This window comes from Callospermophilus lateralis, chromosome 5 (assembly GCF_048772815.1).
Source record: "Callospermophilus lateralis isolate mCalLat2 chromosome 5, mCalLat2.hap1, whole genome shotgun sequence".
Taxonomy (NCBI): domain Eukaryota; kingdom Metazoa; phylum Chordata; class Mammalia; order Rodentia; family Sciuridae; genus Callospermophilus; species Callospermophilus lateralis.
In genome coordinates this window covers 114,922,653-114,940,753 of record NC_135309.1, presented here as the reverse complement: position 1 = coordinate 114,940,753, position 18,101 = coordinate 114,922,653, and the positions used below count along the sequence as shown (strand labels likewise).

The 18,101-nt window shown below is 34.6% G+C and overlaps 1 protein-coding gene across 2 annotated transcripts in view; it reads left to right on the top strand.

Annotated features, from left to right (window-relative positions):
- The window catches only part of Ppwd1 (peptidylprolyl isomerase domain and WD repeat containing 1), a 29,155-nt gene that overhangs the window by 917 nt on the left and 10,137 nt on the right, over positions 1-18,101 (top strand). Inside the window, exons 2-8 of one of the 2 annotated variants that reach the window (XM_077109482.1) lie at positions 695-715; positions 4,472-4,481; positions 8,913-9,015; positions 11,270-11,370; positions 11,542-11,662; positions 13,673-14,120; positions 16,937-17,127. In XM_077109482.1, the coding sequence (XP_076965597.1) occupies positions 695-715; positions 4,472-4,481; positions 8,913-9,015; positions 11,270-11,370; positions 11,542-11,662; positions 13,673-14,120; positions 16,937-17,127 (995 nt within the window). The remainder of the gene's footprint in view (positions 1-694; positions 716-4,471; positions 4,482-8,912; positions 9,016-11,269; positions 11,371-11,541; positions 11,663-13,672; positions 14,121-16,936; positions 17,128-18,101) is intronic. The other variant, XM_076857207.1, reaches the window with a different exon arrangement.

Below are 18,101 nucleotides of genomic sequence, written 5' to 3'. Positions count from 1 at the left end.
TGTTTCCTTAAACATTTAATACAATGGAAATGTGGTCTAAGATCAAATCTTATTTTTTTCACTCTACACTACTTAAAACTTTTCAGGAATTTTATTTTCAAAACAAAATCCAGACTCCCTAACATGACACATAAGGCCCTTTATGATATGATCTCTCTTTCCTGCCGCCTACATCTCCCATTACTTTGCTCTCACAATCTCTTACTTTGTGCACCACTAGAGAATGGGACACTACTCTATATCTGTTCTGGATGCTGGTCTAGATTATCATTAGGGTCTTTACCTGAAATAATTTCTTTCACTTCTTTTACTGGGCAAAATTATGTTTCATGTTTAGCATTTGGATGTTACCTCCTGGGAAGCCTGTGACTTTTCCAGTCTTAAAGGTTTCTAAAGCACATTGATCATAACTGGGAGGTAATGTTTATGGAACTGAGTTTACAGGTAGTCTTCAAATTTAACATATTGAAATTCCCATGCAGCCACTTTTTTGAAACAAAGTGCATTCTTTTTTTAATGCCTGGTCCTCTGGTAAATATTACTATAGCAACCATTTCCTTCACTGCTTCTTGCTACAATTTGTAATTATATATTTGTTCATGTAACTTTCTGATTAATATTTCTCTCCACTGCTAAAACTAAACATGTAAAGAACAAGCATCAAGCTAGGCGCAGTGACTCAGTGGCTAGGGAGGCTGAGGTAGGAAGATCACGAGTCAAAGTCAGCCCCAGCAATTTAGCAAGGCCCTAAGCAACATAGGAGACCCTATCTCTAAATGAAAAATAAAAAGGGCTGGGGTTGTGGCTCAGTGGTTAAGCACCCCTGGGTTCAATCCCTGGTACCAAAAAAGAAAAAGAAAAAGAACAAGGACCATACCTGTTTTACTCCTGTGCTAGGTACAGTGCTTTGTATATGTGTTCCATAAATATATTTAGTAAATGAATATTGTAATGCTATGCTGTTTAATTATTTTACTTCATTTTAATGTTTTTTGCATGTTCTTTTTTAAGGAAAGGAATGGGGATAAATGGAAAAATCCAAAAATATTGAAATGCTGGGAATTCTTTGTTTGTTTGTTTGTTGATGTTTTGCTTTGTTTTGTACCATGGATTGAACTCAGGGGAACTTAACCATTGAGTCACATTCCCAAACCCCTTTTTTAAATTTTTTTTTTTTTTTTTTTTTTTTTTAAATTTTGAGACAGGGTCTCACTGAGTTGTTTATGGCCTTGCTAAGTTGTTGAGGCTGGCTTTGAATTCGTGATCCTCCTGCTTCAGCTTCCCAAGCCCCTGGGATTACAGGTGTGTGCTGATACACCTAGCTGAAATGCTGGTATTACTGTAGGAGATAAATATCTTACAAACTTAATATTCGAAACAAAGATGGAAATTATTAGGTGAGAAAATCTTTACCCTTAATCAGATGCATATTGTTTTTTATTAAATATTTTTTTAGTTGCCAGTGGACTTTATTTATTTATATGTAGTGCTGAGAATAGAACCCAGTGCCTCACACATGCTAGGCAAACCTCTATCACTGAGCCACAAACCCAGCCCTGCATGTTGTTTTTTGTTTGTTTGTTTTTGTTTTTAATTTTTTTTTTATTATTAATTTTTATTGTTGGTTGTTCAAAACATTACATAGTTCTTGATATATCATATTTCACACTTTGATTCAAGTGGGATATGAACTCCCATTTTTACCCCGTATACAGATTGCAGAATCACATCAGTTACACATCCATTGATTTACATATTGCCATACTAGTGTCTGTTGTATTCTGCTGCCTTTCCTATCCTCTACTATCCCCCCTCCCCCCTCCCCTCCCCTCTTCTCTCTCTACCCCCTCTACTGTAATTCATTTCTCCCCCTTATATTTTTTTCCCTTTCCCCTCACTTCCTCTTGTATGTAATTTTGTATACCCCTGAGGGTCTCCTTCCATTTCCATGCAATTTCCCTTCTCTCTCCCTTTCCCTCCCACCTTTCATCCCTGTTTAATGTTAATATTCTTCTCATGCTCTTCGTCCCTACTCTGCTCTTAGTTACTCTCCTTATATCGAAGACATTTGGCATTTGTTTTTAAGGGATTGGCTAGCTTCACTTAGCATAATCTGCTCTAATGCCATCCATTTCCCTGCAAATTCTATGATTTTGTCATTTTTTAATGCAGAGTAATACTCCGTTGTGTATAAATGCCACTTTTTTTTTATCCATTCGTCTATTGAAGGGCATCTAAGTTGGTTCCACAGTCTTGCTATGGTGAATTGTGCTGCTATGAACATGGATGTAGCAGTGTCCCTGTAGTATGCTCTTTTTAGGTCTTTAGAGAATAGACCAAGAAGGGGAATAGCTGGGTCAAATGGTGGTTCCATTCCCAGCTTTCCAAGAAATCTCCATACTGCTTTCCAAATTGGCTGCACCAATTTGCAGTCCCACCAACAATGTACAAGTGAACCCTTTTCCCCACATCCTCGCCAGCACTTGTTGTTGTTTGACTTCCTAATGGCTGCCAATCTTACTGGAGTGAGATGGTATCTTAGGGTGGTTTTGATTTGCATTTCTCTGACTACTAGAGATGGTGAGCATTTTTTCATGTACTTGTTGATTGATTGTATGTCCTCCTCTGAGAAATGTCTGTTCAGGTCCTTGGCCCATTTGTTGATTGGGTTATTTGTTATCTTATTGTCTAATTTTTTGAGTTCTTTGTATATTCTGGATATTAGGGCTCTGTCTGAAGTGTGAGGAGTAAAGATTTGTTCCCAGGATGTAGGCTCCCTATTTACCTCTCTTATTGTTTCTTTTGCTGAGGAAAAACCTTTTTAGTTTGAGTAAGTCCCATTTGTTGATTCTAGTTATTAACTCTTGTGCTATGGGTGTCCTATTGAGGAATTTGGAGCCCGACCCCACAGTATGTAGATCGTAGCCAACTTTTTCTTCTATCAGACGCCATGTCTCTGATTTGATATCAAGTTCCTTGATCCAGTTTGAGTTAACTTTTGTGCATGGCGAGAGAAAGGGTTTCAGTTTCATTTTGTTGCATATGGATTTCCAGTTTTCCCAGCACCATTTGTTGAAGATGCTATCCTTCCTCCATTGCATGCTTTTAGCCCCTTTATCAAATATAAGATAGTTGTAGTTTTGTGGATTGGTTTCTGTGTCCTCTGTTCTGTACCATTGGTCCACCCGCCTGTTTTGGTACCAGTACCATGCTGTTTTTGTTACTATTGCTCTGTAGTATAGTTTGAAGTTTGGTATCGCTATACCGCCTGATTCACACTTCCTGCTTAGCATTGCTTTTGCTATTCTTTTATTTTTCCATATGAATTTCATGATTGCTTTCTCTGTTTCTACAAGAAATGCCATTGGGATTTTGATTGGCATTGCATTAAACCTATAGAGAACTTTTGGTAATATCGCCATTTTGATGATGTTACTTCTACCTATCCATGAACAGGGTATATTTTTCCATCTTCTAAGATCTTCTTCTATTTCTCTCTTTAGGGTTTTGTAGTTTTCATTTTATAAGTCTTTCACCTCTTTGTTAGGTTGATTCCCAAGTATTTTATTTTTTTTGAGGATATTGTGAATGGAGTGGTTGTCCTCATTTCCATTTCAGAGGATTTGTCGCTGATATACAGGAATGCCTTTGATTTATGCGTGTTGATTTTATATCCTGCCACTTTGCTGAATTCATTTATTAGTTCTAGTAGTTTCTTTGTAGACCCTTTTGGGTCTGCTAGGTATAGAATCATGTCATCTGCAAATAGTGATAATTTGAGTTCTTCTTTTCCTGTTTTTATGCCTTTAATTTCTTTCGTCTGTCTAATTGCTCTGGCCAGTGATTCGAGAACTATGTTGAACAGAAGTGGTGAGAGAGGGCATCCCTGTCTTGTTCCAGATTTTAGAGGGAATGCCTTCAGTTTTTCTCCATTCAGAATGATGCTAGCCTGAGGCTTAGCATAGATTGCTTTTACAATATTGAGGTATGTTCCTGTTATCCCTAGTTTTTCTAGAGTTTTGAACATAAAGGGATGCTGTACTTTGTCGAATGCTTTTTCTGCATCTATCAAGATGATCATATGGTTCTTATTTTTAAGCCTATTGATGTGGTGAATAACATTTATTGATTTCCGTATATTGAACCAGCCTTGCATCCCAGGGATAAATCCTACCTGATCATGGTGCACAATTTTTTTGATATGTTTTTGTATCCGATTCGCCAGAATTTTATTGAGGATTTTTGCATCTAGGTTCATTAGAGATATTGGTCTGTAGTTTTCTTTCTTTGAAGTGTCTTTGTCTGGTTTAGGAATCAGGGTGATTTTGGCCTCGTAGAATGAATTTGGAAGTTCTCCCTCTTTTTCTATTTCCTGAAATAGCTTGAAAAGTATTGGTATTAGTTCCTCTTTAAAGGTTTTGTAAAACTCTGCTGTATACCCATCCGGTCCTGGGCTTTTCTTAGTTGGTAGTCTTTTGTTGGTTTCTTCTATTTCCTCAATTGATATTGGTCTGTTTAGGTTGTCAATATCCTCCTGACTCAATCTGGGCAGATCATATGACTTAAGAAATTTATCGATGCCTTTACTATCTTCTATTTTATTGGAGTATAAGGATTCAAAATAATTTCTGATAATCTTCTGTATTTCTGAAGTGTCTGTTGTGATATTGCCTTTTTCATCCCGTATGCTAGTAATTTGAGTTCTCTCTCTTCTTCTCTTCATTAGCGTAGCTAAGGGTCTGTCAATTTTATTTATTTTTTCAAAGAACCAACTTTTAGTTTTGTCAATTTTTTCAATTGTTTCTTTTGTTTCGATTTCATTAATTTCAGCTCTGATTTTATTTATTTATTGCCTTCTACTTCTTTTGCTGTTGTTTTGCTCTTCTTTTTCTAGGATTTTGAGATGAAGTATTAGATCATTTATTTGTTGGTTTTTTCTTTTTTTAAGGAATGAACTCCAAGCAATGAATTTTCCTCTTAGAACTGCTTTCAATGTGTCCCATAGATTCCGATATGTTGTGTCTGTGTTTTCATTTATCTTTAAGAATTTTTTAATTTCCTCCTTGATGTCTTCTATAACCCATTGATCATTCAGTAACCTATTGTTCATTCTCCAAGTGATGCATGATTTTTCCTTACTTCTTTTATCATTGATTTTCAGTTTCATTCCATTATGATGAGATAAGATGCATGGTATTATCTCTACTCCTTTATATTGTCTAAGAGTTGCCCTGTGACATAATATATGATCTATTTTTGAGAAGGATCCATGTGCTGCTGAGAAAAAAAGTGTAACTGCTTGATGTTGGGTGGTATATTCTATATATGTCAATTAAGTCTAGGTTATTAATTATGTTATTGAGTTCTATAGTTTCCTTATTCAACTTTTGTTTGGAATATCTGTCCAGTGATGAGAGAGGTGTGTTGAAGTCTCCCATGATTATTGTATGGTGGTCTATTAGACTCTTGAACTTGAGAAGAGTTTGTTTGATGAACATAGCTGCACCATTGTTTGGGGCATATATATTTATGATTGTTATGTCTTGTTGGTGTATGGTTCCCTTGAGCAGTATGTAGTGTCCCTCTTCATCCCTTTTGATTAACTTTGGCTTGAAATCTATTTTATTTGATATGAGTATGGACACTCCTACTTGTTTCCGAAGTCCATATGAGTGATATGATTTTTCCCAACCTTTCACCTTCAGTCTATGTATGTCTTTTCCTATCAAATGCGTCTCCTGAAGGCAGCATATTGTTGGGTCTTGTTTTGTGATCCATTCTACTAGCCTGTGTCTCTTAATTGGTGAGTTTAAGCCATTAACATTTAGGGTTATTATTGAGATATGGGTTGTTCTTCCAGCCATATTTATTTATTTATGTTACTAAACATGGTTTGTTTTCCTCTTTGATTATCCCCCCCCCTTTACTGTACTACCTCCCGCTGTTGGTTTTCATTGATATTTTCCATTTCCTCTTCCTGAAATATTTTGCTGAGGATGTTTTGAAGAGATGGTTTTCTAGCTGCAAATTCTTTTAACTTTTGTTTATCGTGGAAGGTTTTAATTTCATCTTTCATCCTGAAGCTTAATTTCGCTGGATACACAATTCTTGGTTGGAACCCATTTTCTTTCAGTGTTTGAAATATGTTATTCCAGGATCTTCTAGCTTTCAGAGTCTGTGTTGAAAGATCAGCTGTTATCCTGATTGGTTTACCCCTAAATGTAATCTGCTTCCTTTCTCTTGTAGCTTTTAAAATTCTCTCCTTATTCTTTATGTTGGGCATCTTCATTATAATGTGTCTAGGTGTGGATCTCTTATGATTTTGCACATTTGGTGTCCTGTAGGTTTCTAGGATTTGGGATTCTGTCTCATTCTTCAAGTCTGGGAAGTTTTCTCCTATTATCTCATTGAATAGATTGCTCATTCCTTTGTTTTGGACCTCTATACCTTTCTGTATCCCAATGACTCTTAAGTTTGGTCTCTTTATGTTATCCCATATTTCTTGGATGTTCTGCTCATGGTTTCTTAACAGTCTTGCTGAGCTGTCTATGTTCTTTTCAAGTTGAAATACTTTGTCTTCATTGTCTGATGTTCTATCTTCTAAGTGTTCTACTCTGCTGGTAGTATTCTCAATTGAGTTTTTAAGTTGGTTTATTGCTTCCTGCGTTTCTAGGATTTCTGTTTGTTTGTTTTTTATAACCTCTATCTCCCTGTATAATTGATCTTTTGCTTCTTGGATTTGTTTATGTAATTCATTGTCGAAGTGGTCGAAGTGGTCTTTCATTGTCTGATTTTGCTGTCTAATGTCTTCCTTGAGACTCCAGATCATCTGAAGCATGTATATCCTGAATTCTTTATCTGACATTCCATCTGCTGCAGATATTACCTCTTCTAAAGTTGAGTTGACCTGCATTGCTTGTGGTCCTTTCTTTCCTTGTCTTTTCATACTGTTCGCGTTTCTTTCTGCTTGGTGAAACTGTTGTGTTATTGATTTTTCCCCCTATATATTTATATTGCTCTTGTATAGTTGCAAAGTCTCCCTCGCAGGCGCTGGCGGTGGCTCTGCCCCCCCTCCAATTGGGGCAATGAGCCTACCACACCGGCAGGCCGCTGGGCCTGTTCTTTCGGTGGTCGCAGGTCCGCCTACCTTGCAGGCGCGGGCAGCGGCTCTGCCCCTCCGCGGGCCGCTAGGTCTGTTCTCTGCATGTTGTTTTTAAGCTAGCAATACTGCATTCAATTTGAATAAAAAATTTAAACTAAAAAGCATGTTAGAAAAGTATTGTTGGAAATTTTATCTAAAAGAACAAGTGTTTAATATTTGCTGTCTATAATTGAAGCCATCTCCTTTAAAATGTTCCTCAGTAATTGGACTTGTATATATACACTTTTGAAAAAAACATGAACTATGATTACATAACACTACCTTTAATTAAACTTTCTTAAGGACAGGAACTGTGTCTTAACTCTTCAAGTCCCTATATCAGGAACCTATTTTGTTCTCAATAAATATTTCTTCCAAAGGGTACAAACAACAACAAAATATGAATCAGATACGATTAGATTCTATGCCAAATAACAATGATGTAACAATGAGGTGTACTTCTTTTATATGTGTAAGTCCCAAGGTTAGTAGTCCAGAATTGCTATGGAAGCTCCACAGACTGCTAGACTCTTTTCTAGCTTTCTGCCCTAAAATAACTAGGCTATCTGTGGCCTCATCTTCATTGTCCTGAGTTGTTTTTAGAATTACAACAGTAATATCCTGGTTCTGTATTGTAGAACTGAGGAAGGGAAGAAGGGCACACTTCAAGACTTCCTGACTATCACAAAACACTCCCATTTTATCTCATTAGCATAGAGCCACCTGTTACTCCAAAACCACTCCCATTTTATCTCATTAGCATATGGTTACCTGTCACTCCAAGGGAAGGTAAGAAATAGGGTATATTATTTAATATAGGAAAATTTGATAGCTGGACTCTTTAGCTCTAATAAGTTAACTAAGACATCTTGGAACTATCAAAGGACGATCCAAATGGAGGATTTGGAGGACAGTAATAGCAATAATATATTGCTATATTGCTATCGCAATAATAGCAATCATCTTTGTAGCTAGATATCAGGAGGCCCATCTAAAAATATGGAATCTGTTACTAAAAATGAAGGGGAAAGTAGTTAGTTAGACAACTTTATATATAACAGGAATGAAAAACTAACATATATTCAACTTAGCAACTTTATATAGGCATGTTTGGCCATCATTGGATTTTATTTGGCATACATATTATGTCAATTTGGGTGGGAACTAGCAAAATTGTAGCTCATAATAAATATTTCTTGCCATGACTCAGTTTACCACTGTTATGAGTGCTTTGCCCCTGGCAAAAATCTGAGAAACACTCAAGTGGACATTTCCTGGGATTTTCTCAGTTCTAAAAATCTAAGTATTTTATTGTTTTTACATGTTTTAAATTCAGTATTAATGACTTCAAAGAGAATATGTGCCTTAAAAATGAACTGAGACATCTTACAGATAGCCATTGGTCTCTTATTTAAATTAGCATCTATAACTGGGATCTACGTAGTTACAAACATGGTTGTGATATTTTCAAGAAGCATTTTAAGTTGTTTAAGTTTTCTATTCTTTGGAACAGTTAAGCATCTGTATAATCCCTGGGAGTCGGTTATGATTAACCAAATAAATGTTAAAATAATGGTGCTATGCCAGTGCTCCAAAATAATAAAAGTCATAAATGACATAACAGACTTTGGATTGTTTTATTCTTACATGTGAATTGAGAGAAATTAAAACATAGAATTAGGTATAAAATAGAATTTAAAAAATTCTAAATGAAAAGAAATTAATGTTTAGTTTACTTTTGTTAAGTCACTTTTTTACTTTTTTTTTCCAGTTCTAGAGTTTGAAAGAGTGTATCTTGATAATCTCCCCAGTGCATCCATGTATGAGCGCAGTTACATGCATAGAGATGTTATTACCCATGTGGTATGCACCAAGTAAGTTATCTTTTAAAATATTTTTCTTAAAAGTTTATGTGTTTAGGGACTGGGATGGTAGCTCAGTGGCAGAGTGCTTACCTAGCATGTGTGAGGCACTGGGTTTGATTCTTAGCACCATGTATAAATAAATTAATAAATAAAATAAAGGTCCATTGACAATTTTAAAAATATTTTTTAAAAAAGTTTATGTTTTTAAAACAAATCTTCAATTTTGAGATAGATTTATAGAAGTAACTCTAGGATTTTACAGGCTTCTATTTAAATTCCTAAAGTTCTGTAATAGTTTAAGTTAAGTAAAGGTCTACATATTCTTTCCTATATCACACAAAGGATGCATTCTCTAAGACAGAATTCCCTGTTATGTGTGTATGTTTTTTGGAAATAAATGTCAAGAGGGGAATGAACCAGGTAATGTCTGACCTTCTCTGAAGAAGAGTATATATTATTTAACAGGAAAATTTGATAGCTGGCCTCTTTAGCTCTAATAAGTTAACCAAGACATCTTAGAACTATCTCAAAGGACCTTCCAAATGGATGAATGGAGGATTTGGAGGATAATAATGGCAATAATATTCTACTATTTATTGAGCTCATAGTATGCCCAGGTTATGTGCTAAGGATTCTTCCTAAATTATCTTACTCATCTTGTTAAGAATTGTGTGAGGTAGTAAATGAGCTTCATTTTATAAACGAGGAAACCAAAGTTTAGAGAGATTAAATGTCTGAGAAGGCCAAAGAAAACAGGTGAGGGCTAAGTCCAAAGAGGATTTATATTGCATATAAGGATTTTGAATGGCAGAGCAGGAGAATAACATCAGATTTATTTTTTTAAAGGGCCACTCCATTTTTAGATAAATGGATTCAAATGGGGCAAAGTATGTACAGAAAGAACAGTTAAGACACTGATATAACAATCTGAACGAAATATGATATTGGCAGTTAGTATGAAAAGTAGATGGATTAGTCTTTTTTGGATCAGTCTATTCTTGATCTCTTGGAGACAAATTGCATTTCAGATACAAATTTAAATATCTTCAAATACCTTCATAGTATAAGATTTTTTTTTTTTTTTTTTAATGTACTAAGGGTAAAACCCAGGGTACTCTACCTCTGAGCTGCATCCCTAGCTGCATCCTTTCTCTTTCTTTTAGAGAAAGGATCTTGCTAAATTGCCAAGCCTGATCTTGAATGTGTGATCCTTCTGCCTCAGCCTCCCAAATACCTGGGACTAGGTGTGTGCCATTGCACCCAGTTTGTATATAGGATACTTCTAAGAAAATGTTAGCATCTTTCCTAATCCAGAGTTGACAGTGTATAAAGCAGCTTATAGATGCTAGCATTGCTTTTACTCTCAGATTTGTTTTGTTTTTTATTTTAACCCAAGGCCATTGGAATATAACAAAAAGTTACAAGTTTTATAGTTAGGTAGATCTGAAAAGTACTCAGTAGCTATGGATCTGGAGCAAGTAAATTTAACATTTTTAAACTATTTCCTGATTTGTAGAATAATGATAAAAATATCCATCTGATAGGGTTGCTGTGAAGGTTAATTATGGCAATGTGTATAATGTATCTGACATAAGGTTTCAATAAGTCTATTTTTGAGAGAGGATACTGGAAATTGAACCCAGGTGTGCTTAACCACTGAGCCACATCCTAGCTTATTTTTAATTTTTATTTTGAGACAGGGTCTTGCTAAGTTGCTGAGGCTAACTTAACTTGTCATCCTCTTGCATCAGCCTCCCATGCTGCTGGGATTATGGGTGTACACCACCATGCCCAGCTCAATAAGTCTCTATTCTTAATATACCTAAGGAGCAACTTTTGTTCAGAATCTTTTTGATTCTTAAATTACCAAAATTCCTTGTATAGGATATGAAACAAATTTATGTTTAATTTTGCTGTATAGGAAAGTAGTTTCTTTATCTACTGAAAATATTATATTTTCCCTTGAAAAGATTGCCTGTAGGTAATTTTAGCAAAAAAAAATCTAGTGATTCCTGGAGAGATTTTTTTTTCTTCCTTTTCTTTCTTTAATGTCAAATTCTATTTCAATTCTGATTCTAGCTCTTGGGATAAAATTAGTTGCAATGTTCCTGATCTCTCATAGACTGTTCTGCATAAAGGAAGATTTAAACAAAATCAAAATCTATTATTGAAAAAGTCACGGATTGTCAATGAATTTTTGCTTTTAATGCACTGATTCATAGGTGTGTTTCAGAAATTGATTTTTAAAATCTTATATATGCAGGACAGATTTTATTATTACTGCCAGTCATGATGGACATGTTAAGTTCTGGAAAAAAATAGAAGAAGGAATTGAATTTGTTAAACATTTTCGTAGTCACCTTGGTAAGAATTTTGTGAGTTTTTTGTGTATGTGTGTCTGTGTGTGTGTGTATGTGGCTCTTGTAAACAGTACTAATTAAAGTTTGTTTAAAAAAGATATTGTAATTTTGTCTTTGAATCATGCAAATTTATTTCATTTGTATTTACCAGAATGTTTTAATTTGATTTAAATAGGAGTTATTGAGAGTATCGCAGTTAGCTCTGAGGGAGCCTTGTTCTGTTCTGTGGGTGATGATAAAGCAATGAAGGTGTTTGATGTTGTGAACTTTGATATGATCAATATGCTGAAGCTTGGGTGAGTCTTTTTTAAAGTATATATTTTTTGACTTGGTGAAATAATTTTTAAACCACACTACACCATTTCATAGGTTATTTCCAACAGATTATATTATCATTCAATTAAAAAACAGTGCTTTGGGGTTTTGCTTGGGAAAATTAGGTGGAGTGAATCCTTGGGATATTTGGAGGTTTCTGTTCTGGTTTTTATCATTTATCATAGAAATTTCCAAAGAGCATTATAACACAGATTTATTATATCCAACTAATACTATTAGTAAATTAATGAGGATTCATTGTGTTTAATTACTGATACTTAGAATTCGCTTTCTTGTTGTACAAGTTTGGAGTATATGGATAATGTAGTCTTATGTGGTTAGATAGTACAGTAATAAAACATATTTTAAGCATTTTTTTAAGAAAACATACTAAATTGATACATATCTAAGTTTCTGAGACTGGCTTTGAATTTATGATCCTCCTGCTTCAGCTTCCCAAGGGTGGGGATCATAGGTGTGCATTATCATGCCCAGCTAAACTTATATATCTAAACAAATGTCAGCTTTAATATAGTACTTAGGAATTTCTTGGACTTATATTAATCTGCTTGAATGGCATAACAAAAGACTATAGACTATGTAACATGAACAACAGAAAGTTATTTTCTCACATTGCTGGAGGTTGAAAAATCCAAGCTCAAGTTTCCAACAGAGTTTCATTTCTGATGAGGGCTTTCTTCCTGGGTTCTCATGGTGTCCTCACATAGTTGGAGGAAGGAAGGAGAATGTGAAGACCCAGGCTGTCAGATTAGAGCCCCGCCCTTCGGACCTCATTTATACTTAATTACCTCCTAAAGGTTCTATCTCCAAAATGTCCTGCTATGAATTGAATTCTGTCTGTAATTCAAAAATCCCAAAGTTTGGAATTCTCTTCAAAATCAGTTATAATTTTATGAAAAGAAAACCAACTTCATTATTTATGGTTAGAATACTAAATTACCTAACTTGATCTATTTCAGTTTCCCGAGATAGTAGCTATTTTAAAAAATCAGATCCAGGCTGGGGCTGTAGCTCAGTGGTAGAGTAATTGTCTCACACATGTGAGACACTGGGTTTGATCCTCGACACTACATAAAAATAAATAAATGAAGATATTGTATCCATCTTTAACTAAAAAATATTTTTAAAAAAATAAAATCAATTCACAAATTCTCTTTGAAGATTCAAAAAGGATGTATTTCAGGATTGATAGAAATTTTAAATGAAGAATTCCAAAAAGATTTTTAGTATCAGCACCATGGTTGGTATAATAGTTTAACTTCTCAGAATGACTTCTATTTTCTACATTTGAAAGTATAAGTTTGGTAAGTGGATTATATCTGTCCCATTCTTTTACACTTTGTTCATCAGGCAGCATGTCCAAAGTTTATAGTTTAATATCAAGATTGATTAGTAATAATGAGATTATGACAGGACAGTGTTTCCCTTTTTTTTTTTTTTTGAGATGGAGTCTTTCTGTGTAACCCAGATTGGTATTTGTTGAAATCCTAGGCTCAAGCTCTTGAGTACCTAGGACTACAGGCAAACTTTACTTCCCTGGCCAAATATTTTGATTATAAATGTTTCAAAAATGTATTTATATACTATTAAATGCTAACCTATTTAAAATTAAGTTATACATATACTTTTAAGCAAACATCTAAAAGACAGTGCCCCAGAATACCTTAAGGCACGTATCTGATTGTTTTATTATCTACCAAAATGAAAAAAAGGAGCTTTTATATGTAATTCTCTTCTTGTGGTTTTGTAGGTCCTCAGAAGTAATTATCATTACATTAACAAGGTCAAAGAGAAAATTTAGTAACTGTACTTAGCTGCTCCTCTCCATTCTGTGCCTCTTATTTTTGAGCAAAGAATCCAAATTCTAAGTCACTGGCCAGTATATTTTTTGGTGATGGGCTAGGGAAGGAGCTTACTTATACTGATCTTTCTTATTTTTTTTCTCCTGTCTTAATTCTTTACTGCTTTAGCTATTTTCCTGGACAGTGTGAATGGATCTACTGCCCAGGGGATGCCATATCTTCAGTTGCTGCTTCTGAGAAGAGTACAGGAAAAATTTTCATTTATGATGGTCGAGGAGATAACAAGCCACTTCATATTTTTGACAAACTTCATACATCACCTCTTACTCAGATAAGGCTAAACCCAATTTATAAAGCAGTCGTGTCTTCTGATAAATCTGGAATGATTGAGTACTGGACTGGGCCTCCTCATGAATATAAATTTCCCAAAAATGTGAACTGGGAATACAAAACTGACACAGACTTATATGAATTTGCCAAGTGTAAGGCTTATCCAACCAGCATATGTTTTTCACCTGATGGAAAGAAAATTGCAACTATTGGTTCTGATAGAAAAGTTAGAATTTTCAGGTTTTTAACTGGAAAACTCATGAGAGTCTTTGATGAATCATTAAGTGTAAGTACAATTTAAATGTAATCAGATTTTACTTTTCCAAAAATGTCTTCAGAACTGCTTAATCTACCCTGTTTCTCTTTTTTTTTTTTTGAAAGAGAGAGAGAAAAAGAGAATTTTTTAATATTTATTTTTTAGTTTTTCAGTGGACACAACATCTTTATTTTATTTTTATGTGGTGCTGAGGATCAAACCCAGCGCCCCACACATGCCAGGAGAGCGCGCTACCGCTTGAGCCACATCCCCAGCCCCATGTTTATTGACATCGTTGTCTTCATCATTTGTTGAAGTGCTAGCACTGAGATGACAAGAATAGACCAGGGGTAAAGACATGACCAAACTAGAGATTCAGAATGAGAGTGTGGCAAAAAATCTAAATATAAATCAAAAGAGTTACTTACAATGCTGATGACTACAAATGACTGGAATCTCATAGTTCCATATTGAAGGAGTGGGGATCTTCTAACCAGTTGAGTCTCAGTTTGACAAGAAATTGAATGGGATGGTGTGCAAGTTTTACCTTTTAGTTTTGACTAAAATGAAGTATCACACATTATGGTCTTATGTCCTGCTAGAGTACATTAGAAGATTCTGATCAGGTGCTGTTCAGATTGGACAAACACTTATTGAATACATGTATAAAGACAGATGGTTACCAGTAGACCTTACATATTAAAAACAGAGTTTTTTCTCCAGCAGAAATGATCATGGCTCCCTCATCCCAAAAATGTAGTCCTACATTCTAAGCTATTCTTGGTACAAAAATAAGCAATATAATTTAATGTGTATCATGCTCTTTAGAGACATGGAGACAAGAAATCTTAATTGGACCTTTAAGCTCTTATGGTCCAAGAGCTTATAAGTGTCTTTGGACACTTATACCCTAACACACATTTCCTTTTAATTTTTGGAACTTTGTACATTCTTTCCAGAAAACTGGAGAAAGCCAGGCTCAGTAGTGCATGCCTGTAATCCCAAAGGCTTGGGAAGATGAGGCAGGAGGATTACAAGTTCAAAGCCAGCCTCAGCAACTTAGTGAGGCCTTAAGCAACTCAGTAAGACCCTGTCTCTACATAAAATATAAAAAAGGGCTGGGAATATAGCTCAGTAGTTAAGTACCCTTAGTTGGTACCATAAAAAGAAAAAAAAAAAACAACACTTTTTCCCTAAATCATATTTACTTACTAGTAATCTAATATAACTGCTCCATGTCAAAATATTTTCTGAAACTTGAATGTTATAAATTAATGAGATAATAAGAGTTCATTCATTCAACAAAAATTGGTATCTATTTGCAGACACTTGCACAAGGATCTCAATGGCTATAGCTGTGTTGTCCAATATAAGTTGTGTAAGGCCAGTGGAATATTACTTAGCCATAAAGAAGAATTAAATTATGCCATTTGCTGGTAAATGGATAGAACTGGAGAATATCATGCTAAGTGAAATAAGTCAGTCCCCAAAACCAAAAGCCAAATGTTCTCTCTGATATGTTGATGCTAACCCACAAAAACAGATTAGAAATTTCATTGGATTGGACAAAGGGGATTAAAGGAGAGGTAGGACAGATAAGAATAGGAAAGACAATAGAATGAATCAGATATAACTTTCCTATTCTTATATATGAATACATGACCAGTGTAATGCCACATCCTATACAACCACAAGAATGGGATCCTGATTAGAATAAGTTATACTCCTTGAATGTATAGTATGTCAAAATACACTCTACTGTCATATATATCTAATAAGAACAAAGCAAAATAAGTAGCCTGTGGTCACATGTGGCTACTGAGCACTTGATATATTTACAGATACCAAATTCCCAGGATGTGCAAGTCTTTCATATAAAAGTAGCCTGTGGTCACATGTGGCTACTGAGCACTTGATATATTTACAGATACCAAATTCCCAGGATGTGTAATATTTGCATATAACCTATACATAGTCTCCTATGTACTTTAAATCATCTCTAGATTACTTATGAAACCTAATAAATATAAATGGTATATAAATAGTTATTTTATCTCATTTAGGGGATAATGACAAGGAAAAAAACATAATGTAGAAGTAATAATATTTTAGATATATGAGGTTGAATAAAATATTACATGAATTTCTCCTCTGCTTTTATTTTGTTTAATGTAGCTATAAGAAATTTTTAAATTAGAGGCTTACACTATATTTCATTGGAAAATGCTAATCTGAGGCATTTAAAAGGCAGCAGATGTACTATTGTCTTTGTGGAAAAAGAACTAGTTATATTAACCAACTGGTTTTTTAATTAGAAAAAACAATTATCATTTAGAGTAAAATACTCCCCTCCTCCCCCTTCCCCCCTGGGCCCCCATATTGGGGATGGAACCCAGGCTTCACAGAAGCTATGCACTCACTCTAATAGTAAGCTATACCCCTAGTCCTAGAATTTTGTTTTTTATGCTTGAACTTACTAATGTCCCTTTATTTTCTGCTTATAGGGTTTAGAGTCCCTTGAGAAGCTGTATAAGTATAAAAATTGTTATTGGCTCTTAATATGTTATGCTTCTATTTGGTTCTTATTGCCTTTATTTACATGGGTGTGACCATTTACTGGGCTAATCCCAGCTATTCTGGAGGCTGAGGCAAGAGGCAGGTTCCATGCCAACCTTCACAATTTAGCAAGACCCTGTCTTAGAATTTAAAAGTGAGCTGGGAAATGTAGCTTAGTGGTAGAGTGGTAGAGCCCAGTGGGCTCAATCCCCAGTACCGCCAAAAAAAAAAAAATATATGTGTATGTATATGTGTGTATCATTTTTGTTAATAAATGGTTCATTTCCTAGATGTTTACTGAACTACAACAGATGAGGCAACAGCTACCAGACATGGAATTTGGCCGACGAATGGCTGTAGAACGTGAGTTGGAAAAGGTGGATGCTGTAAGATTAATTAATATAGTTTTTGATGAAACTGGACACTTCGTGCTATATGGAACAATGCTGGGCATTAAAGTTATAAATGTAGAGACAAACCGGTAAGCTTAGTATAATGAATATTTCTTTTAGAAATAGGGGGCCATTTCCTCATCGGGGAAACAATGAAAGTTTTGTTTGTTCCAAGACAAGTGGAATGGCCCCAAATGTCTAAACTTAACCAAATGTTTTGACTGGATTTTTCTGTGGTCTCTTGGTTGTTTATAATCTTATGTAAAAAGTTTCCACTCATGTTTGTAAAAGAAGTGGAAAGAAGATATGCATAGTTTCAAGTTTGTTTTTTTTTTTTTTTAACAAGTTTCAGTCTGTCTTGCTTATTGATTTGAATTAGTCTGGTTCATGTTAAATGTTGCCAAATATTTTAACCACAGAATTCAGCATTACATCCTGCTAGACATAAAATCAGAAGTTAAAATGCATGAAACCACAGTAAGTCTTTTGTGAAACAGTCCATTTGGTCTTAGTAGAAAATATCTACAATCAGATAACTATTGCTGAATGTAAATGAAAGGAAAGAATATTTTAGGAAGAAAAATTTGTGCTGTACAGTCCCACATATAAACATTTATATTTCTTGGCAATATAAGATTTTTGAAAGCTTGTAAAAACGTTAAAATAATAGGAATAGATTAAAATTATATAGTCACCCCTTGATGTCTCTAGGGGATGTTCCAGGACTCCTTGCACATACCAAATACCTGATGTAAGATTTCACATAACCTATGTATATCCTCCTATATACTTTAATCTCTAGATTACTAACAAAACCTTATAATTATAAATAGTTGTTAAATTGTATCATTTAGGGAATAATGACAAGGATAAAAGTATACATATTGACACAGACACAATTTTTTTCCCCAAACATTTTTGGTCTGTGGTTGTTTGAGTCCATGAACATAGAACTGAGTGCAGATTATATAAATGATTAGGTTTTTTGTTGTTGTTTTTAATTTTTTTTTAAGTTTTAGATGAACACAACACCATTCTTTAAATTTATTTTTCTTTTTAATGT